Source organism: Ochotona curzoniae, unplaced genomic scaffold (assembly GCF_017591425.1).
Source record: "Ochotona curzoniae isolate NIBS_2020 unplaced genomic scaffold, NIBS_Ocur_1.0 contig_1014, whole genome shotgun sequence".
Classification (NCBI taxonomy): domain Eukaryota; kingdom Metazoa; phylum Chordata; class Mammalia; order Lagomorpha; family Ochotonidae; genus Ochotona; species Ochotona curzoniae.
This window is the reverse complement of record NW_024464920.1, coordinates 28926403-28951006: the sequence shown is the minus strand read 5'-3', so window position 1 is coordinate 28951006 and position 24604 is coordinate 28926403. Positions and strand designations below refer to the sequence as shown.

At 45.8% G+C, this 24604-nt stretch overlaps 1 protein-coding gene across 2 annotated transcripts in view; it reads right to left on the bottom strand.

Annotated features, from left to right (window-relative positions):
- CPM (carboxypeptidase M) overlaps nucleotides 1-24604 on the bottom strand; it is a 69866-nt gene that overhangs the window by 15223 nt on the left and 30039 nt on the right. For both annotated transcript variants that reach the window (XM_040981934.1, XM_040981926.1), the window contains one exon: nucleotides 13462-13559. In XM_040981934.1, coding sequence (XP_040837868.1) covers nucleotides 13462-13559 — 98 coding nt within the window. The remainder of the gene's footprint in view (nucleotides 1-13461; nucleotides 13560-24604) is intronic.

Sequence of the window (24604 nt, the reverse complement as noted above, 5' to 3'; positions counted from 1 at the left end):
GACTCGCTGGTATGACTCCCGATTCTCAGCCTGCTCATCATCAGGCTGCTAGCAGTTCATCGCGGGGAGTGCCAGGGGTGCTAAAGGGCTCATCTGTCAATTGGGCTTGTTTTCTGGAGAGGTAGGAACTGGAGTCACAGAGGAAGTGCAGGGCACAGTGTTTCTTTGGATGGCCTACAGGGTATGAGAGGCACCCTGCGTTCCTAGGGATCCCAGGCAGAATCCTGCATGAAGCATCATAGGTTATAACTACTGAAGAATTTCAGTTATTTGATAAGGTAGAGTATGAAAGAGACACACATCTCCTGTCTGTTGTGTTGGTGGACTGTGGCTGGGCCGGATTGAAGCTGGGAGCTGGGAGCTTGATCGGGGTCTTCTGCATGGGTGGCAGGGACCAGGTGCTGCACCTGCTACCTCCCAGGAGGCCTATGAATCAGTAACTGGAACCAGAGCGGAGCCAGAACTTGCCCTCAGGGGCTCTGATGCAGGATGTAGGCTTCCCAGGCCTGGCTTCACTGCTGTACCACGTGCCCTCCCCAAACACCAGATTTTAATAGAGAAATATCCAAGTTTGTAATAAGCCCTACTTTAAATAGATTCCATATTTCTGTATTTTCCTACTCCCAAATTTCCCGATGTCCAAATTCTGCTGTATTTGTTTGATTTTTGGAATATCTACATTTCTGGTTTCTTTTTTTTTTTTTAAAGACTTATTTATTTTTATTGTTAAGTCAGATCACAAAGAAACCTTACGCAGAAGGAGAAATAGGAAGATCTTCCATCTGATGATTCACTCCCCAAGTGACCGCAACGGCTGGTGCTGTGTTGATCTGGAGCCAGGAGCCAGGAAGTTCCTCCAGGTCTCCCATGCAGGTGCATTCAAGGTGAGGACTTTAGCTGCTAGACCATCGCGCCAGGCCCTATATTTCTGGTTTCTATAGTCAAGGTTCCAAAATTTTCGTTAGTTGTTCATGATTTTTAAACCATATCTGTATATTATTTAGATACTATTTTTTTACTTTGTATTTTTTTAAATGAAATTTCTATTTAACATTAAAAAGGGGGCCCGGCACAATGGCATAGTGGCTGAAGTCCTCACCTTGAATGCATCATGATCCCATAAGGGCACTGGTTCTAATCCCGGTGGCCCTGCTACCCATCCAGCTCCCTGCTTGTGGCCTGGGAAAGCAGTGGAGGACGGCCCAAAGCCTTGGGACACTGCACCCGCGTGGGAGACCTGGAAGAGCTCTTGCTTCCTAGCTTTGGATTGGCTCAGCTCTGGCCATTGCGGTCACTTGGGGAGTGAATCATTGGATGGAAGATCTTCCTCTCTGTCTCTCCTCCTCTCTGTATATCTGACTTTTCAATAAAAATAAATAAATCTTTAAAAAAAATTTAAAAAGGAAGCTTTGTAACTTTACCCATTTGCTAGATGTCTTAAAAGAAAAAAAAAGATGTAGTTTTATTTGAAAGACAGAGTTACAGAGAAAAGGAAAGACAGAGGTCTTCCATTTACTGCTTTACTCCCCAAATGACCACAATGACCAGAGCTGGGTTGGTCTGAAGCCAGGAGCTTCCTCAGGGTCTCCCACATGGGTATAGGGGCCCAAGCAAGGACTTGGGCCATCCTCTACTGCTTTCTCAGGCCATTTAGGGAGCTGGATTGGAAATGGAGCAGCTGGGACATAAAATGGTATCTTTTCTTAAGGAGTTGGAGTTCACATTGTAGAGTGGGTAACACTGCCAGTGGTATTGTTTTAAGTCCCAGCTGCTCCACTTCCAGTCCAGCTCCCTGTGAAGCACCTGGGAAAGCAATGGAGGGTGGCTTACATTTTTTGGGCCCCTGTATTCATTCGTGGACTCAGAACCTCCAGGCTACTGGCTTCAGTCTAGCAAAGCCCTGTCCAATGTGGTTTTCTGGGGGAGTGAACCAGCAGATGGAAGATGTTTCTAATTTTCAAACAAATAAACCTTTTTCTAAGTTCTAGTTGAGCCTCATGCCAGGAAGATTCAGCCCTCTGATTCTAGGCCTAAGGATACTGCTTCTGAAGACCAAGATGCTGCTAAGGGTTGGCAGGTGAGAAACCAGGGCTGCTCGTATGATCAGGCCCAGGGCCACAGGCACTGGTGTGGACTCTGCAGAGGTAGGGTTTTAGTGGAGCCTCCACAGCAGGAGTCCATCCCCACCACAGGCTGTGCAGCCCCAGTGACTGCTTCTCCCCTTCCTCCCTCCAGTCCTCTCACTGACACATCAAGAGGCCCCAGTTTATACATTTGTTACCCTAGTGAACACAAATAAATGAAACAGACTAAGAAAATTGGGGACTTGTGACACACACTTTAAAATAGCCAGAAGCTTCAGAGTAGAAGTTCAAGTATACTCAGTTCTGATGCCACCATTTTCCTTACCATTTCTATCTTCCTCATCCATTGACTTTGATTTTTTACAGTGAAGACTGTCACCAGAAAAGGTTCCTATAAGGTAGTAGCCAGAAAACCAGGCTAACCTTACACAGGTGTCCAACTGTAAGACAGAAGATGTTTTGCAAATGGAAATACTGCTCAAAGTCAGGGAGGAGCCGGGGACCGTGCCTTGTGAAAGATGGATGAAAGAAAAGGGGAAGAGAAGTAGAGTGCTGTACACTTCTTGCTCAGTATTTGAGAGAACACGCTCTTTGTTGGTTCACTCCCCAAATGCCCACACGCCCAAGGCAGGGCCAGCCGATGTGTGGAGCTGCACATCCAATCCAGGTCTCCCTGGTGGGTGGCAGGAATTCAATCCCTTGAGCCACCATTACCTCCATCTCCCAGGATGTTAGCATGAAGCTGAGATCAGGAGCTCAGAACCAAATCCATGTCGGACAAGGGCGTCTTTGGGAGGCAAAACTAGCCAGCCCCCCAATTTCTGGCATTTTTCAATGCTGATAGAGACCATGGGACGATTTAACCAGGAAACCCGCAGGCCCATCTCTGTGTTAAGTACAGAGCAAGCAGTGACAGAACCCCTGTGCTTCTCCAGGTGGATTTCTTAACTTTCAACCATCCATTCTCAAGTGTGCAGGAATTCAGCACATGAGTGGGCAATGACGTTGAACCAAGAGAAGAAGCCACGATTAAGACTCAAGGGTGAAGCTAGAACCCAGTGAGATGTGGAGCAAGTGTGGCTGTATGTATACAGTATGAACTACATAGGGATTGGGAGCAGGTGTGCAGCATCCTGGCTGGGACGTCCACAGCCTACACCTGCGTGCCTGGTCCGTGACTGGCTCTGGCTCCAGCTCCCCAGGGCAGCTTTCTGTCCAAACTTCCCCCGGGAGGCGATGGTGGTGGCTCAGGGTGCTGGGCTCGTGCCACTCTCCTGGGAGACCTGGCTCATGTTCCTGGCTCCAGTCCCCGCCCAGGCCTAGCTCTAGTTGTGGGCATTTGGGGAGTGAGCCAGCAGATGTGAGTTTACTGGCTCTGTCTGTCCCTTTGTGTTTCAAAAGATTTAAAAAAAAAAATAAGTTTATTATAAATAGCCAGGATGAGACTCGGAAGAGAAGAGGAAGTTATTTTCAAAGTGCTAATTTTTCCTTTTTTCATCATAAAGATACTATCAAAAGTTAAAATGTACTTTAAAATAACTGCTCTTTCAAAATATTTAATTGTTTAATCCACTGATTCACTCCGAATAACCACAGTAATTGGGACTGGGCTAAGCTAAAGCCTGAACGCCATCAGGTCTCCCATGTGGGTACAGGGACCCAAGGACTTGAGCTACCTTCTGCTGGCTTCCCAGGTGCATTAGTAAGGAGCTGGATCAGAAGTGGAGCAGCTGGGAGTTGAACTAGCGCCCACATGGGAATGGAGGTGTCACAAAAGTCGGCCTAATCCACTCCACCAGAATGCTGGCTCCTCATAATTTTCCTAACACTAGAAAGATATTTTGATGATCAGTTTCTTTTTGAAAAAAAAATCAAGTTCGCCAATTTGTTTTCTGTTTATAAATTCAAATCAACATAAAATTTAAACTTCTTATTTAAAGATAATACATATAGGGGCTGGTGTTGTGGCCCAGTAGATTAAGCCACTGCCAGCATTTCATATCAAACAGTTTGAGTCATGGCTGTTTCATTTCCCAACAAGCTCCCTGCTAAGATAGCTGGAAAGGCAGCAGAAGGTGGCCCAAATACTTTGGTCCTGGCAGCCATGTCAAAGACCAGATAGAATCCTAACTGCCTAGTCAAGGCTTGGCTTCCCCTTCCTGCTGTGGCCATGTGGCCAGTGAGAAGCACCTCCCTGTGTCCTTCCCTTATTACCCTGCCTTTCAAATAAAAGTAAAAATCTAAAATAAGGCAGAGTGCTGGAGCCGGGTACAATGGTATAGTGGTTCGGTTACTGCCTGCCACACCAGCATCCCATATGGGCCCTGATTCGCATCTCAACCAGTCTACTTTACATCCACCTCCCTGCTAACGTGCTCGAGCCTGGAGAAGCAGCAGAGGAGAATGGCCCAAGCACTCGGGCTTCAGCACCCATGTGGGAGACCTGGATGAAGGTCTTGGCTTTGGCCTAGCTTCACCCTAGCTGTTGCAACCATTTGGGGAGTGTACCAGCAGATGGAAGACCCCCCACTGTCTCTCCCTGTGTAAATGCTTTTTAACATGCATACACACATTTTACTTTAAAAAAAATCATCTTTTAAAGGCAGAGTAACAGAGATGGAAACGAATCTTCCATCCACTGGTTCACTCCCTAAATGTTTACGACAATCAGAAACTCCATCTGGGTTTCCCCATCAGAAGGAGCAGGTCCTCAAGCTCCGGGGCTTCCCGTGTGGTGCCTCCCTGGTGGGTTAGCAGGGAGCTGGATGGAAAATGGAATCGCTGGGCTCGACCAGCACTCCAGCGTAGAATGTGAGCATTCTGAGCGGCAGCTTAACGAGGTGCATCACAAACCCACCCAACCTTGTTCTAACTCTTCTCGCTGTCTTAACTACAGATGTAGCTCTAAGAGGGTGTCTGGCAGATACTAATGCTAGCCATTTCTGGATGATTATGTTCTTAGTGGTTTTCCTTTCCTGTTTCTTTTTAGTTATCTTCAATGAGAGGAAATCAGTGCTTGTATAGGAGTAATAAAATCAGTTCTTTTAGGGACACAAATATATAACCAAAGTCTTGTCTGTCTCAACTATCTACACATTCCTAACTACAGAGGGTGAAAAGAAGGCATGGAAACAGAACACAGACCCAACTAAAAGGTCCTTTAAACAGATAAACAGATGAAATTTCAGAAGAAGTTAAACACAATGCTGGTTTTTGTTTGTTTTGTTGGGCCATGCTTACTGCCTTGGTAAGAGCATTCTCATGCCAAATACTATTCAAATGAATTCCTTGCAGCCTCAATGTAAATGTCTTGAACATTCATGTTTTATGTATAAACTTCCCTTCATGTAAAAGTAAGCCTGTGAAACATGAGACCTTGGAGAATTCAAATTTGGAAAAACAATGTGGTTAAAATGGTGTCCACGAGTGTAGCCAGTCTTCTAGTCAGCAGCTGGCTTGTTTTCTGTGGGCATGGCGACTTCATGAATGAATCTGTCACTAGGGGCCGAGAGTCCCCAGGGAACACCCCTCTTCCAAGCTTGTCATCAATAATTGAGTCATGTCACAATTGCAAAAACCTGACAAGCCAATCAAATTACAATTTATCAGATAGCTAAAAACTTTTTAGAAATTTCTTTAAGAAACGACAACAGGGAGCCAGTATCGTGGCACCGTGTGTTAACCCACTGCTTGTGATATCAACATCCCAAATGGGCACTGGTTCAAGTCCCAGCTACTTCACTGTCAATGCAGCTGCCTGCTAATGCATCTGAGAAAGCAGCTGAAGAGGGGCAGGTGCTCAGGCTGCTGCATGAATGCAGGAGACTCAGATGGAAGTCCTGCTGCTGGGTAGAAGATCTATCATCTGCAAAATAAAACCAATCATTAAAAATATACACCAGAGCCTGGAGTGATAGCCTAGTGGATAAATTCTCACCTTGCCACCGTCGAGTTCCCATACAGGTGGCCAGGTCATGGCCCTGCTGCTCCACTTCCCATCCAGCTCCCTGCTTGTGGTCTGGGAAGGCAGCAGAGGATGGGCCAAAGCCTTAGGACCCTGCATCCATATGGGAGACCCGGAAGAAACTCCTGGCTTCTGGCTTTGGATCGGCTTAGCTCCCACAACTGCAGCTACTTGGGGAGTGAACCAGCAGATGTAAAGATCTTTCTGTCTCTCTTTGTAAATTTGCCTTTCCAATAAAAATAAATAAATCTTTTAAAAAAATACACACCAGCAGGAACATTGCCTTATCCTATGTACGGGTCCCTACCTGCTCCATCAACACCACACACTTCATTACAGTCACTGGACTAACCCTTCTACGTTCACCCACCTTCCACACCAGGGAGCCTAGCTGATTTTTTCCTGGCTCCCTGGTGTAGCTTGTGTAGCTCCTCCTGTATCATATATCCAATAATTCAATTACTGCTGACAAATCACAAGGTCAAGAGTATTCTGAGGAAGAACTTTCCGAGAGCATAGGAGTTAGCGGGGGAGTGAGGGGATGTGCAAATGACTGTGATTTTCTTTGAAGGCTTTTTATTGGGACAAGGTAACTTGGCATCCAACGTCCCTGTCTCACAAGAGAAAAAAAAAAAAAAAAGAGGGCGGGCGGGTAGGAAAGAGCATCGTTTTGATAAGCAGGGAGTTAGAAAAAACGAGCTGGAAAACTCCACAGTTCCTACTCTAGCCATGCATCTTGACTCCACCCTCTTATACTGCCAATGTAGTCCACTACTTTCCAATGATTCACCCGAGTTTCCTACACCAGGAAGATGATGCCGTGAACACTGGAGAGCTGAACTTCATAAAACTCCCTGAAAACCCTCATGTAAGCTAGATCCTGCCAAGGTGCTCCCTCTATGCCCCCCACCCGCCCCAGCCTTAAAGGAGGCTGCTGGTCTTGGCAGTCTACTGACTAGCTCGCCCTCACTCTGGCCTGCAGGGGGCTGTCCACACTCGGTCCCATTCCAACCGTAATCCCCTCACTACTCTCATTGATCCAGCTTACCCTTTTGCTTGGAACCTTTGTCTCATGGTAGAGGAACGAGCTTGGAATAAAAGCTGGGAAACACTCCTACCACAATTTGGGGAATCTGGTAGTCACCTAGAAAAGCGATGGGCTCCCGCTCAGGAGCTAAGCATTTAATTACCCAAAGCCACGATGCACAAGAGGATACTTGACTCTCATCTGAGAGACTCGTGGAAACACTAGCCTTGAAAATAGCACCTGGGGGAGGAGCTTTGCTTTAATTTTACTTTCATGAAAGGTTTGGAATCATCACTGTATGCTGGCTCCGTTCCCCACATCTTCCAGGTAGCCACCATTTTAGGTTAGGTCCTGTTGACTGCATAAATGACTAAAACATCCTCTACAGACACACAAACATAGAAAACACATCTCAGAAGTGCTGTTATATCTAGACTGTACATGAAAGTGACCTATCCCTTATCTATAGGTTGAATAATATGGTCACTACTACCCAGGGAATATTTTTCCCTTTCAAGCTCTGTATCCTGGAATATATATATATATATATTTTAAAAGATTTATTTTATTTTTATTGGAAAGGCGGATATACAGAGAGGAGAGACAGAGGAAGATCTTCTGTCCCATGATTCACTCCCCAAGTGAGAGCAACGGCTGATGCGATGCTAGTCCGAAGCCAGGAGCCTCTTCCGGGTCTCCAGCGCGGGTACAGGGTCCCAAAGCTTTGGGCCGTCCTTGACTGCTTTCCCAGGCCACAGGCAGGGAGCTGGATGGGAAGAGGGGCCGCCGGGATAGAGCCGGCGCCCATATGGGATCCCAGGCATGCAAGGCGAGGACCTTAACCACTGCGCCACCACACCGGGCCCTGTATCCTGGAATATATCACTGTGATAGTGGATTTTTTTTCCTAGAGTTGATGCCTGAATAAATTATAGTAAAAAAAAAAACATACTGATGTTTAAGAAACAAAAGTTTAAAAAAAATGTTGGGCTGGGGACAGCACAATGACGTAACAGTCCAATTCTCCATTATAAGTGCCAGCATCCTATGTAAGAGCTGGTTCATATCCTGGATGCTCCACTTCCCATCAGGCTCCCTGCTTATGGCTGGAAAGGCAGCAGAGGATGGCCCAAGGCCTTCGGACCCTGCACTCGCTTGGGAAACCAGATAGAGCTCCTGACTTTGGATCAGCTCAGCTCTAGGCGTTGCAGCCATTTGGGGAGCAAACCAGTGGATGAAAGATCTTTCTCTCTCTTCCTCTTTATAAATCTGCCCTTCAAATATAAATGAATAAATCTAAAAAAAAAAAAAATCTTTGGCAGCCCTTGCTGTGGAATAGCAGCTAAAGCCATTCTCTGTGGTGCCTGTTCCTACCTTATAGCACCAGATTGTTCCAAGTTACTTAACTTCCTATCTAGCTTCCTGCCAGTGTGTCTGGGAAAGCAGCAGAGAATGGGCTGAGTACTTGGGTCCTTTCACCCATACGGAAGGCCTGGAAGAAGTTCTAGGCTCCTGGCTTCAGACTGGCCCATCTGCAGTCATTGTGTCCATCCGTAGAGTGAAAGACCATGGAAGACTATCCACATGGTCTCTCCCACTCACTCTCTATTTGAAAGTCAGAATTACAAAGTAAATCTTAAAGCACCAGTTTAAAAAAATCTACTGCTCTTCACACTCCAAATCAGAATTATGATTCAGTTAAACTTCACACACACATTAAATACCCACTAGCAAAGTGACCAGGACCATGGATCCCAGGGTCAAGGGAACAGACAGAGCCTCTTCTTTGTCTACTACTAGTTAAGAATAAAGCTCTAGGCACCCAATTCTGGTATTTAGGTGTTTCCTTCTATTTGAAATGCAGAGACAGAGTCTTCATTTGTTGGTCTACTACCCAGATTTCACAACAGCCAGGGCTAGGCCAGGCTGAGCACTCAGTCTGGATCTGCCGCTAAGTGGCAGGCACCGAGTAGGTGAGCCGTCACTGCTGCCTCCTGAGGGGGGTGCTAGCGGAGGCAGGTTTGGGAGCCAGCACAACCAGGCACTCCGAAATGGGATGTGGGTGTCCCAGGAAGGGCATACTGCTCCACCAAAAACTCACCTCACAACTTTTTCCTATCAAATTTTATAAAGATCTAATTCAAACTATTCAAAAGTAATTCAAGGGGGTTAGGGGAATCCTCAGCACCACCTTAATTCCATAATCAGAACAAAAAGACCTATACATCAGTATGTCTAATGAATACAGCAACAACAATCCTCCCCAAAGTACTAGCTAATGGAATCCAACACCACCTCAGGAAGATCATTCACCTAGACCAAGTGGTATTTATGACTGCTTTGTGGGATAGTTCAACATATGCAAATCAATAAACATGATATATCACATTAACAAGCTGAAGAATAAAAACCATATGATGATCAATAGATGTGGAGAAAATACAACTTCCTTTCATGGTAAAAACGGTAAGCAAATTGGATAGAGAAGGATCATTCCCCAACACAACCAAAGCAACACATGAAAAATACAGCATCATTTTATGTGTGCAGTTGGAGGCATTTCCACCAAGATCTGGAACCAGAAAAGGATTCCAGCTCTCACTGCTGATACTCAATATAATCCTGCAAGTTCTAGCTGTGTCATCAGGCAAGACAAAGAAATTAAAGATATACAAAATTCGGGGCCCAGCGGTGTGGCCTAGCGGCTAAAGTACTCGCCTCGAACGCCCTGGAATCCCATATTGGCGCCGGTTCTAATCCCAGCAGCTCCACTTCCCATCCAGCTCCCTGTCTGTGGCCTGGGAAAGCAGTTGGGGACGGCCCAAAGCTTTGGGACCCTGCACCCCTGTGGGAGACCTGGAAGAAGTTCCTGGATCCTGGCTTCGGATCGGTGTAACATCGGCCGTTGTGCTCATTTGGGGAGTGAATCATAGGATGGAAGATCTTCCTCTCTGTCTCTCCTCCTCTCTGTATATCTGACTTTCCAATAAATAAATAAATCTTAAAAAAAAATATACAAAATTCAATAGCCTTTGTATATGCAAACAATTCCATGGCTGAGAAAGAATTTATAAATCAATTTCATTTCATTCACAATAGCTGCAAGGAAATTTAAATACTTCGAAGTAAATTTAACCAAGGATGTGAGGAAAATTACAAAACTTTGAAAAAAAAATATCAAAACATCAAAAAAACTTTCCGCATCTGTGGACTGCTTTAGCTGATCAGGGTCTCTTGTGTTTCCATATGAGATTCAGTTTCGTGTGTTTCTAGCTCTGCAAAAAATATCCTAGGTATTTTGAGTGGAGATTGTATTGAATCTATAGAATACTTTTGGTAGCATGTGCTTTGATTATAGTAATTCTACCAACCCATGAACATGGAAGATTTTTCCATGTTTTTGTGTTTTACATATTTTCATATTTTTGCATTAAAATATCAGTTTCCAACATGTACTGCAGGGCAGTTGTAATCAGAACAGCATGGTACTGGCACAAAATCAGACCTGAAGATCAATGGAACAAAATAGAAACCCCAGAAATGAACCCACAGAGCTAGAGCCAACTAAGTTTTTTCACAAGAGAAGCGAAATAATCCAAGGAGAAAAGTCTGTTCAACAAATGGTGCTGAGAAAATAGGATCTACATATGCACAAACATGAAACAAGTTCACTACCTCTTACAAAAATCAACTTTAAGTGAATCAAAGATCTAGCTCTGCTACCGGATACTGAATTACTAGAGGAAAACACCAGAGACACACTGCAAGACACAGGCAGAGGCAGAGGTCTTAGAAAAGACCCCAGAAGTACAGGCAAGCAACCAAACATATAATTGAATTACATCAAGCTAAGAAGCATCTGCATCATAAAGAAAACCATCAACAAAGTGAAGAGGCAGCCAACAGAATGGGATGTAGTATTTATAAACTTTGCAATTGATTAAAATCCAGGATCTATAAAGAGCTCAAGAAACTTAACACAGTCCAGTTTAAGAAATGAGCAATAAACTTCAACAGGTATTTCTCAAGGGATAAAGTTCAAATGGCCAACAGACATAAAAAAATGCTCAGGTTCTCTGGCCATCAGGCAAACGCAAATAAAAACCACAGTGAGGTACCACTTTACCCTAGGTAACAATAGCTACCATCTATGCCCAGCACAATAGGCCTAGTGGTTAAATCCTCACCTTGCATCTGTCAGGAGCCCATATGGGCATTGGCTCATGTCCCAGATACACCACTTCCCATCCAGCTCCCTGCTTGTGGTCTGGGAAAGCAGTGAAGGATGGCCCAAAGCCTTGAGACCCTGCAGTAGCATGGGAGACCTAGAAGAAACCGGGACCCTGTACCCGCATGGGAGACCCAGAAGAAGCTCCTGGCTCCAGGCTTTGGATTGGCTTAGCTCTGGCCATTGTGGACACTTGAGGGGAATAGACCAGTGGATGGAAGATCCTTCTGTGTCTCTCCTTCTCTCTGTATATCTGCCTTTCCAATAAAAAAGAAATCTTTACAAAAAATAATCATCTAACAATTAAATATTGTTAATTAAAAATATCATCTAACAATTAAAAAAAAAACCTATGTTGGTAAGAATGTGGGGAAACGTATCCTAATTCAGTGTCTGGGATTGTAAACTAGTGCAACCGTTATTATAAAACACCAGACAGTGATTCCTCAGATATCTGACAATAGATTTTACCTTAATGACTCAGCCATCTCCCTCCTGAGATTTACCTGTACTCCCAAGATTTATAGCAGATCAATTCACAATAGCTAAGAAATGAAATCAATCCAGATGCCCATGAGTGAATGACTGGATAAACCAAATGTAGTATATATACACTATGGAATACTACTCAGCCATAAAAAAGATAAAATCTTGTCCTTTGCAACTCAGGGATGCAATAGGAAAACATGTTCAGTAAAATAAACCAGTCCCCCAAAGCCAAATGTCTTCCCTGATCTGTGTAACTAATACACAGTACAAAAAAAAAATATGCATTCTTTAGATAGGAAAGCAGCACTCTGGTATTTGATAACAGTGTACAGCTTTTGTTTATACATCTGAGGAACAGGTTTTCTGATTGCTTTTCTTTTGTTCTTTGTTATTATTTTCTGCTTTCCATTTGGAATGTTAAACATGAGGAAAAATATAAAAAGTAAAAAATATTTTGTTTATTTAAAAGGCTGAATTACAGAGAGATAGAGGTTTTGCCCATCCACTGGTTCATTTCCTAAATGACTGCGATGGCCAGGGCTGAGTCAGGCTGAGACCAAGAGCCAGGAACCTCCCCAGGTCTTCCGCATGGGTGCAGGGACCCAAGCAGTTGGGCCATCCCTGTTGCTTTTCTAGGCCATTAACAGGAGCTGGATTGGAAGCAGAGCAGATGGAACTCAAACTGGTGGTCATGTGGGTTGCCTGCACTTCAGCTTGTATTCACTATGCCACAGCACCAGCCCCAGAAAGAAACCTCTTCAACTCCTGGTCAGAATGTCAAAGTTGGTCAGGGTATTTTGCAAAGAAAAATGAAAAAATAAAATAAGCTTTCTGTGTTAAGGTAACGAAGAAGCAAAGAAACTGTTAATGGAACTCAGTAGTATTTGCTGAATGGTGGATATTAGATCCCTAAGTGTATATAAATTTGGCTATTAATACACAGAGTATTAGATTAAGACAGCGTGATGACAAGGGCCAGAGACGGGGGTAGGGGACAAAACATCTGTCAGCAGGGCTGGCATCCCATATGGGTGCTGGTTCATGTCCCAGCTACTGCACCTCAATTCAGTTTCCCATCTATGGTCTGGGAAAGCAGGGGAGGTTGGCCCAAGACCTTGGGCCCCTGAGCCCGCATGTGCGCCCAGAAGGAGCGCCTGTCCCCAGCTTTGGCCACTGTAGCCATTTGGAGAGTGAAGAGGCAGGTGCAACATCTCTGTCTCTTCCTCTCTCTGTGTCTGTGCCTTTGATTTAGAGACAATATGATAAAAGCATTCCAAAATCAGACATGATCATTTTGCATGTCAACATAACACAGTTCCTTTTCCGGGTCACCTTGACACTGAGGGTGAGGGAGGAAAAAGAGTGAAAAATTAGCCCAGCTGAGAGTTCAGGAACTTGGCTGGCTGGGCTCAGAACGTGGGCGCTCTTGTTCTTCCAGCTCCTGATAAAAGAAACCACTTCCAGTTACTTGCCCAGGGCGCTGGGTACGTGACCAATTGACAGGCACAGCAGTTGGTTCCTAAAACTGTGATAGGAAACTCCCAGGAAGACCCACGCAGCAATTTGCATGTCTGAGACCCCTTGCTTCCTCTTGAGCCTGTCTCCAGGGCCCAGGAGCCAGAGGGGCAGTCCTTTGCTGACATTACACAAATCCAAGTCACACACATACCTCGTCTCCATGCATGTTGGCCACATATTTGAAGTCCGGAATCCCAATTTTGTGCTCCTTGGGGAAACGGCCCACAACAAGAACCCACAGATTTCTACCTTTATGGGGAAGAAAAAGAAATGTTAAGTTGACTCTTGAAAGGACAAATGCGTTCTGGAAGAACAGGACTGGACGACAAACATTGCTGGCACCTCCCGCTGTCTTAACATTTTCATCTCACCGAAGTTACACCTAAGCGATTTAAGTTCGTTCAACTTAAAAGGCTCTTCGTTTCCCCCTAGAAATTAAGGAAACACTTGACATGGAACACAAATATTTAACTTATTTCAGAACCTGATTTTTTTTTTTTTAAGTTGGACACTTCCTAGATGACCTTGGTCTTATTTTTGCAAGATGTTCATATCCTCATTTCCTCATTTTTCATTCTGACTTCTAGTACCTTGTAGAAATGAGGATATGAACATGGTTTCTGCAAAGGTAATTAGTTAGCTGGCAGGTGACTGGGAAGGTGTCAGTACAAGGAAAGCTGTAAGACATGGGACATGGAGGGGAGATCCTTTTTGAAGTAAGATCCCAGAGGCTGCATTCAAATGCTGGTGTGACCCGGCTCCAGGGCAGTGCAGGGGTCCTGCGGAGCACCTGGACCACAGCCCTAAGGATGCCCGGCAAGCCCCGGCATGGACTGCAGTTAGGCAGGATACCCGCGCCACTGAAGACTGCTCTGTGACCAGCGCAGCAGGTGCGTGGCTGCATGTCATCCTAACTAACTGCTTGTCAAGATGGGCTGGGTTTTTTTTTTTTTAATTTGAAAGGTTCAGTGAGCCAAATATCCTTTCATCTGCTGGCTCACTCCCTAACTGCCTGCATTGGCTGGCAACGGGCCAGGTTGAAGCCAGAAGCTAAATGGGCTGCACCTGCCTGGCCTAGAGCAGAGCAAACACGCAGGACATTCAGTTTTCATAGTCTGGATGCCAAGGTAAAGGAAATGTAAACAAGGTTTGTTTTCCCTCTATCAGTGTTAGGAAGACTACTTCCTTAGAGCTCTAGCTAACACGTGTGCTTAAGAGGCCTAAAATGCTCAGTGTGCCTCTTGACCAAAATGTAAACATGATTCGGGTTCCAGAAACTTCAGTTGCTTTATTTGGTAGCTCACTCAGGGTATGACACAAAGCCCAGGGCTGAGACGGCCCAGTGCCCAGGTGGGTGTGCTGGAAGGATCAGGAAAGGTTTTACAGCTTAGAAGGCTTTGCTAGGATCTACGGAAAGGAAAGCGGACGGCTGGTGCTCCCAAGGCTAGCCAAGGAGTCCAGGCGGAAACAGGAGTGTCGGCAGGCAGAAACAGTCACCTGGGACCCGGCTCAAGACACCAACTGCTGCATCCCACCTCCACCTGCTCTATCAGGCTTGTAGGCCAGGCCTGAAACTGCACCCGACTAGTCCCTTTGGCGAGTCCAACTGAAAGCCCCTAGGACAGTGGCAGCGAACGTCCACACAGATTGGGGCAAGGCACCTGATCCTAAAACCACCTTGTTTGCCATGTAACCATGAACACTTTTCTAGGCTAAGACGTATACTTCCACTACATCTTCTTTCAATGGCTGCTTACTGTTATATGAGTACACTACCATTCATTCAATGAAATCTAGTGTAGGTGTCTAACCATAAGTAAGTTCATATAAATTACAACAGGTCCAATAACATGAGGGCTGGAGTTGACAACACCGCAATTACTTTATAGGGGCAAGCCCTGGGCCTGACGGGTCAGACAGTTGTGTCCCAGGCTGGGGTCCCTGGGCTTCTGGGAGGCAAGGGCACAGCCCCAGTGATGGAGTCACTAGCAACCACATGGGAAACCTGAGGTGCAGGAGCTTGGCCAGGCCCTGCCACTGTGGGGCTGTGCCCTTGCCTCCCAGAACTCAAATAATGATGGAAAATTTCTTTTACAAGAGTTGAAAATGGCAACCTGGTGGTGACAAGAGGTTGAGTGATAGGGTCACAAAACTCAGTTATTTTATTTTTTGTATGTGTATGTGTTTTTACAAAACAAACAAACAACACAACATCCCCCAAAACCCTACATGCCAGATGTTATCAGGCAGTAAGCCCAGATGCCATATGCCAGGTGCTATGATTTATGCCTGATGTCTGTCCATAACTTGGAGAGAAAACAGAGTTCAGTGGCAGAGCCACAGTTCAAGCTATAAAAGCTGGGCTCTTCTGGAGGCCAGGCTGCTTCTGTCTCCGTGGGAGTGGGAGAGAAGCCGAGCCCAGCCCGAGCCCAGCCCGGCCTGGGGAAGTGGGCTCCAGCTCGCTACCTGATGAGGACTGCCTGGGCCAAGGCAAGGCAGCTGAATGGAAGGCTACCTTCTGGACCATCCCGTGCCAGATGCTGGTGCAGCCGCCCAGGCAGTGGCTCGCTCTCTGTGCTGTACATGTCAGTGGGATGAGCCCAGGAAGGGGCAGAGACCCCGAGGAGCCCCGTGATGACTGAGCACCCTAGCATTCCTTTCTTAAGGCTCTTTATTAGACAGCACTTTGAAAAACTGTAGAAAAATGGAATTAAAAACCCAATTTACATTGGTGCAAAAAACGCTCATATCCAAGCATACCAGGGGGTCTTCAGGTCTTCAAAAGTTGATGAAAGATGAGTTTACCAAAACTACGCATGGATTTTAAAAATGTGCATCAAAATAAACTTTTAAATTCCATCTTGCCCACATATTTCTGCAATCCTCTCACACATATGGTCAACCAACGTCCTAGAGTCCAGAGCACTGGATGAGTTTCTGGTTTCTCAGCCTGGCACGTCGGGGGAACCTTCCATGTGCTCTCTGATCCAGGGTAAGGCTGCAGAGCATCTGTCCATCCTGAGTCTCACCTTCCTGGCACTATTTATGAGAGAGAGAATGAATCTTTTATAGCTGGATCACTCCCTAAATGGTTGCAATGGCCAGAGCTGAGCTGATGCAAAGCTAGGAGCCAGGATTCAGGAGCTAAGAGCTTCATGCAGGTGGGTTCAGGAACCCAAGGACTTAAACTATCCTTCACTACTCTCCCAGATTATAAGCAGAGAGCTGAATCAGAAGTGGAGGAGCTGGGACATGAATTGGTACCTAAATTGATGCCAGTGCCACAGGCTGAGGCTTAGCATACTATGCTGTTGCATCAGCCCCGGGCTGTTTCTTTTCTTTTTTCAAAAAATTGATTTATTAGTTTTATTAGGTATATATACAGAAAGAAAGATCTTCTATCCACTGGTTCATTCCCCAAGTGGCCACAATGGCCAAAGCTGAGCCAATCCAAAGCCAGGAGTCTGGAGCTTCTTCCAGGTCTCCCATGTGGGTGCAGGGTCTCTATGGGTCTGTTCAGACAGACGAATGTTCACAAAAGCTTAAAAAAAAATCAGTGTGAATTCAGGAAGAGAAAGGGAATAGCTGAGAGAATGCTCTAAGATGGATTGGCACACTTGCACGCACCGGGATTCCATATGGGCACCAGTTCTAATCCTGGCAACCCTGCTTCTCCTCCAGCTCCTTGCTTGTGGCCTGGGACAGCAGTTGAGGACAGCACACGCGTGGGAGACCTGGAAGAGCTCCTGGCTCCTGGCTGCAGATTGGCTCAGCTCCAGCTGTTGTGACCACTTGGGGAATGAACCATCAGATGGAAGATCTTCCTCTCTGTTTATCCTCCTCTATGTATATCTGCCTTTCAAAAAAAAAAAAAAGATGGATTGGCACAAAAGCTGTCCCAGACATGCATGGCACCAGGCTGGAGACAACCAGACACCGCCCCAGAGAAGAGCTACAGAAGGCACATAAGTGTGTGACAAGGTGTCCCACGTCATATGTCACCGGCATCGGGGACTGGCCACGATTGAGAACATGAGGCTGCACAGCCGCAGGAGCTCGCATTGCCTGCAGACTGCAAGAGGGTGTGGCCGCTTTGGAAGCTGGCTTGGCAGTTTCTTATACTACTGAACATGTTCCTACCACATGATTCTACAGTCATCCTCCTCTTTCATCCAGATGAACTGAAAGCTTTTTTTTTGTCTGCACAGAATCTTGAATGTGGGACACTTAAGGCACCTTTATCATAATTGCTAAAACTTGGAAGCACCCAAGATATCCTTCAGTAGAAACTATATAAGTAAATTGCAATTGGAGCCAGTGTCATGGCATAGTAGGCTAGGCTAATTCCTGCAGTGCTGGTACCCTGTATGGGTACAGGTTGAGTGTTGGCTGCTCCACTTCTGATCCAGCTCCCTACTTCTGGGAAAGCAGTAGAGCATGGCTCAAGACCTTTGGGCCCCTGCACCCATGTGAGACCTAGAACAAGCTCCTGGATCCTGGCTTCAGATTGGTTCAGCTCTGGTCATTGTGCCCACTTGGGGGAGTGTGTACCAGTGGAAGGAAGATCTTTCTATCTCTCCTTCTCTCTGTAAATCTTCCTTTCCAATGAAAAAGTAAAATAAAATAAGTCTTTTAAAAAACAAAACAATAAAAGTTGTTCCTGAAACTGAGATACATTTTATTAAATGAAAAAAGCAAATCTGAGAAGGCTACCTAGTACAGGATTCCACCTATATGACATTCTGCAAAAGGCTAAATTAGGGGGTGGTGAAAGATCAGTGGCTGCCAAGAGGTACAGAGGAGAGAGGGGTGAGAAGATGGACTGCAGGACTTTTTAGGGCAATGGAACTTCTCTGTCTGGTACTGCAGTGGCGGACAATGCCATTATGCATTTATTCAAATTAGTAACATAACATTGAGAGCAACTCTAATGTAAGCTATGGACACTGGGGATAACGATGCCAGAGCAGGTTCATCGGGTACCAGTCTACTGGGGATGCTAATAGTTGGGGAGACAATGCATGTGTGGTGATGTAGGATCTATGGGAGATCTGTGTACCTTCCTCTCTACTTTACTGTGAACTGTTCTTAAAAAAAAAAAAAGCTTATGGGGATAAAGGACTTAAAAGAAATCAGGCCCATGGACTGGCTTGTGGCATAGTGGGTTAAGCTGTGGCCTTGTAATACTGGCAACCTGTATGAATGCCAGTTCCAGTCCTTCCTGGCTGCTCCACTTTCGATTCAGCACCCTACTAATGTGCCTGGAAAGCAGTGGAAGATGGCTCAAGTACTTGAGCCCCTGCCACCCACCCGGGAGACCTGGATGGAATTCCTGGCTCCTGGCTCCAGCTTGAACAAGTCTACACACATTGCAGCCATTTGGGGACTGGACCCTGTTTCTTGGTTTGTCACCCTCTCTCTATAACTCTGCCTTTCAAATAAATAAACCTTATCCCAGTCCACTGACTCCTGTAGCCTGAAGGGGGATACAGGAACAAGAGGGGCCAGGTTGTCCACCGGAACAATGAAGCCATCCGTGGGGACAGTGGAAGGCTTGAGGAGGGGCACCTCCTTCTGAGGGACACGCTGAGCTGCCCTACTGCTGCAGCTCTGGTCGGGGTCAAGAAACTGCTGGGTCATCTAATGACTTGTTTGGCACACTCACTTCATTCAAGCTTTGCATTAGGAAAGAAAAAACAGTTTAATTTTTTTTTTAAAAAGCTTCATTCATTTTACTGAAAGAGAGAGAGAATCTTGCATTTGCAGATTCACTCATAAAATAGTTGCAACAGAGAGAGTTGGGTTGTTGGGTTGGTCCAAAGTCGGGAGCCAGGAACTCCCTCCTGCAGGGTGCCAAGGCTTTGGGCCATCTTCTGATGGTTTCCCAGACCATTAGGAGGGAACTGGCAGAAATAGTTGTCACTCCCAAGTGTTCCAGTGTGGGATGCAGCGCTCTTATTAACTGACATTTTAACTACTAGGCCAAATATCCTCTGTGGGTGTTGGGCAGTTTTACTTAGGACCTCCATGTTGGCACAATAATCTAATCCTCCACCCTGTGGTGCCAACATCTCACATGGGTGCTGGTTCCTGTCCTGGCTGCTCCACTTCTGATCCAGCTCCCTGCTGTGGCCTGGGAAAGCAATGGAAGATGGTTCAAGTCCTGGGGACCTTGCACCTGCATGGGAGACTCAGAGGAAGCTGGCTCCTGGCTTTGGATCAGCTCAGCTCTGGCCATTGCAGCTATTTGAGGAGTAAGCCAGCAGATAAAAGACTTTCTCTCCTCTTCCTGTAAAATCTGCCTTTTAATTGAAAATAAGTAAATCTTTTTAAAAAAGTAAACTTATGACTTCCATGTCTTCTTCAACATTGGTATTTGAGCTAGGGATGCAGCTGACTGGAATCATTCTCTATGTCTCAATGTGGCCACCAATCCCCTTTGGTCTTGGGGTAGAACAGAGGAGGACTGTCCCGGGGAGGAGGGAGAGAGAGGAGACAACAGGAGAGTAGCACTGGCAGGGACAGGGACTGATCACAGGGCGAGTATGACAAGGGGCTTGCCCACCCTCCAAGAACATGGCAGGTTCTGCCTTATTTGTTAGTTGCCATCATAAGTGGTTGCTAATTAATTTCTGTAACAAAGTGGCATATGAAATATGCTGTATCAACTGTTACAAAGTTGAGACAAATACAAATATTTACTAAAAACTAAAACCAAGAACCAATGTCTAAGCAGTCACACACCATGGTCAGTTTACCTTCAGAAGTCATCAGCAAACTGACACATTGGGTTCATGTGACCCTGTGAGGTTAGCATCATGAATGGGCACCGGTTGGAGTCCTGGCTGCTCCACTCTTGAACCAGCTCCCTGTTAAAGTCGTGGGAGATGGACCAAGTGCTTCAACTCCACGAGGGAGATCCAGATAGGGTAGCAGGCTCCCATCTTTGGTTTGGTCCTGTGCTATCACAGCCATTTGGGAAGTGAACCAGCTGATAACAGATGTCTTTTTGTCTCTCTACTCTCCTAATTCTGCCTTTCAAATCAATCAATCTTTAAAAAAAAAAGTCTCCAGACTTGTCATTTTTTTCCCCAAGAACATGGCCAAGATGCTTCGTGCAGCCCCACCCACAACGGTCACCCACCAAAGGGCATTACAGGCTGAGCTCCTTCAGCGAATCCCTGTTGCTTTCAGGCTTTCCCAGGGTCTCACTGAGATTTTGAGTTTTGGGATTACAGAGAGGGCAGTTTATGTAAAATCCAAGGAAGAGCTCTAAGACCAGGAGTTTCACGTGCTTAATAAAAATGGATATTTCATTTAATTCTGTCAAAAGTAGATGTTCCAATGCCCCATTTCCTTGGGAGGAGGCAGGTCAGATGGGCCTGGGCTCTGTCCTCGGTTGTTGTTATGTTTTACTCCAAGGTTAATGTTCTCCCTCCAATGTAAAACACAACTTCCTCTGTGGCCACCTTGGATACACCTGACATTTTTCTTTCTCAGGATAAAGAACTTGAGCCTCCAACTGCCCCAACACAACCAGAACTTCACCGCCCACATCCCCATCACAAGGCAGCAGTAGTGGCACAAGACTTGGCAATGAGCAGATGCTTTCGGGATGGCTGTGTTTTATTTTCCTTTGTGTTCACAGGAGCTTGAGGCACTGACTACTTGCAATATGAAGTCAGTGTCATCCAATAGGTCATCTGTGCACACAGAGAAACCAGGATTTATCCTGGAAAAGCCAACTCGTTTCCTGTTACTTGGGCTGTGCATTTGGAATAGGCTGTTAACACAGACTTCCCAAGCTGAAGACTGTAGCTTTAATAATGCCATCCTACACCCACACCTACAGCATTTGCTCCATCAGAGGATGCTTCCAAAGGCTTGCGGGAAGCGGAACTAGGAGGTAAGTTTAAATCCATGAGAAGTTTCTCATGATGCATGTCCATGAACTTTCTGCAAACTTCTCACTAGTCTAAGGGAGCCACAGGGCAAGGCCCTAAGCACACTCAGTGTTCCATGGGCCACCTCCACCGCCAGCTTGAAGGTCAGAAGTCTTCCGGGTCTGCCTGTGAACTTCCTCCAAGGGTGTAATTAGCTTGCCTCACTGATCAACTCCCACTTTCCAGGGTGGGTTGAGGGAGGCCCATTTCAGCGGGTGTGTGAAGAACCACTGCTGTTAATAAGTCACTTGAGCTGTGTATCTTATCTGGATCTTAATTAGTATATGATTAACCCACAACCATGCCCTGCCAGTCTGACAAGAGCCACATGAAGTAGTGTGGTTATGTGGGGTGGTGTGCCTCTTCTTAAGACAGAGTAGACCAGAGGCCGTGCCCAGGGGTGTGGAGTTGACTCTGGCCCTTAGGTCTGAGTCAGGCCTCCTGAGAGGTGCTGACTTGGCATTGGCTGTGGCGGAAGTTTCAACAGCAAGCCCCAGGAACTGTGCACGAGGAGCTGCCTCAGGCTCCATTAACTACACTGATTACATTAGAAACATTTTCACAGTGGGTTGAGGGAGCCCCGGTTCATTTCAAATCTGCTGGGATGATCACAACTCTGTCCCTCACTTGCAAGATGTGATGGTTAGTCTTTCTCCTTCCTTTCTTCCCATTTTATTAAAGATTTATTTATTTATTTGAAAGAGGGAGAGATCTTCCATCCTCTGGTTCACTCTTCAGATGACCATTAATGGGCCAGGGTTGGACCAGGCCTGAAGCCAGGAGTTGGGAACTCCCTCCAGGTCTTCAATGTGAGTGGCAAGGACCCCAAGCACACGGGCAATCATCTGCTGTTTTCCAGGTGCATTAACAGGCAACTGAATTAAGAGTAGAGGAGTTGGCATGTTGGCTCAATCGCCATCTCCAAGCACCGACATTCCTTATGGGCACCGATTCCTCTCCTGGCTGCTCTACTTCCCATCTAGCTCTCTGCTTGTGACCTGGGAAAGCAGCAGAGAATGGCCTAATGTCTTGAGACTCTGCACTCATGTAGGAGACCCAGAAGAAGATCCTGGGCTCCTGGCTTCAACTTGGCTCAGCTCTGGCCCTTGAGGCTATCTGGGGAGTGAATCAGTGAATGAAAGATCTTTGTCTCTCCTCTCTGTAATCTGCCTTTCCAATAAAATAATTATTATAATAATAGTAAAATTTGAAAACATTTTAGATTTTTCTATACATTTTTCCAATAAAAATATATTTTAAAAATAAATAAGTCTTTAAAAAAAAACACTAGAGCAGCTGAGACTCAAACCAGTACTCATCGGGGATTCCAGCATAGCAGGTGCTTGGTTGCTCAATCTGATGAGTCAGGGCAGGCTTTATCCTTTTCTGACATGAGCCTCTGTTAATTTACCCCACTTCAGTTTCAGACATCTGGAGGCAGGGATCTTGTTCAAGCAGCCACCTGTTTTACTTCACTCCATTCCATCAGACGGCTGTGCTGAGAAGAGAAGGGGCCGAGAGGCAGGAAGCTTTGCTCAGGTCTTCTCTCTGCTCCACAAGTCAGCAATGGTCCACAGCGCCATTGCTAACAGGGTGCTATACTGAGACACACCCAACCATCACTCGCAGCACAGGAGCTCCTAAAGAGCAGTGAGGGGGTGCTGCTCCAGCCGCCCTCTGCTTTCCTACTCAGGGAGGTTGACGTGCCATGGCACGAAAAGGGCCAGGCCGAGAGTCGGGGAGTGGCCTTAATCACAGCTCCTGCCTTTGGGTGGAAAACGAAGAAGAGGGAGTGGGGAATGCAGTTAATGACAGAGTCAAATATGGATGACTGCGATCTAGTAGAAATTAAGTAGGGTGGGACAGAACCAGGCCTGGCACTTGTCCTCACTGCATTAAAACTCTGGAAGGTTTTGAAACATCTCTCCTGATAAGCAGGAGAGGAATTCAGAGAAATCTTGCTACAGACATTTTATATAGTGTTTTTGCATTTCTGTGCATTCTAAAACAATAGATAGTACACATATGGTATATCTGATAGCATGAGCTTAGCCATTCTGCAACAATTCTTTTGCTATGTTTATATAGTTCTATTGATGCTCAGAGTTAGGTTGGTAGCATCACTGTGCTTTATGCAGGCTTATCTCTGGACCACATACAGTAGAATTAACTGAGGTATTTGTTCAAATGGCAAACATCAGCAGCAGCTGTTCGAGTTAAACAAGGTTCCTTCCAGAACACATGATAACCACAGGGGCATTCTGAGCCTTGTCCCTGACACAGCTTGACAGCTCTGCCTCACACAGGCTAACCTGAGTGTAATTCTTGCCTGATCACTGCAGTTGTTGAAATTGCCAATGTAGAGGCACCATCAGCATAGTGGTCGTACTAGCCTAGAACCAGAAGTCCTGGACCCAAATTGCAGCTCTGTTAGTTCTTGTGTGACTGTGGGTACCTTAGGTCTCTGCAGTTCCAGTTTCCACATGCGTAAAATAAAGTTTTTACAATAGTATCTTCTGGGGGTAATTACAAGGAGCGAATGAATCAAAATTCAGTCACACAGGCAGAAAGGTTCTATGATGATCTGAGATAGGTGAGCAGACTTTGATCCCTTTTCAAGAAGGATCTTGCTCATTTGCTGTCCATATTTCTGTCAATGGACAGAATGTTCTCCTTCTAGAGTCAGGAGAGCAGACGAACACACCTACACATTTGAGTAATCTGCTTGTACTAACCTGGGCCAGCCACATGAATGGAAATGAAGCCAATCAGTAGCCTCAGGCAGGATGATTAACTAGGATCTATCTCAATCCAGAACATGAAGTGCACATTCTATTGCAAGTAGAAATACCCATGAGTCCAAGCTCTGATACACTGCAGCTCATCTTCAGGTTCTGGTCAAGCTGTGACACTCCAGCTGTCGGGAGGTGTGGTGGCTCCCAGGGCAAAGGCCAGTCAGGGTTCTGCTTTCATCTTTGTCTCACCTAGCCCCATCATAGCCTGAATCTACATCACAGGCCAAGCCTTCTTCCTTCAACACATTCCTTTTTTTCCTCTGGACTGCCATGCCTTCAGTGTCTTTTCAAAATTTCGATGAATCTCTTGGATACAAAAACTGGTATACAGATTTGAAATATTATTCAAAAATGGGAGAGGATTTCACAAAGTTCATGGAAGGGAGCTGGTATGTACATCATGTTAAGACACTGCCTACCATGCTGGCATTCCATAGGAAAGATGGTTTGAGCCCCAGCTGCTACACTTCTGATTTAGCTGCCTGCTAACGCACAAGAGAGAGCAGAGGAGGATGACTCAACTGCTGGGGCCCCTCCCATCTACCAGGAGACCCAA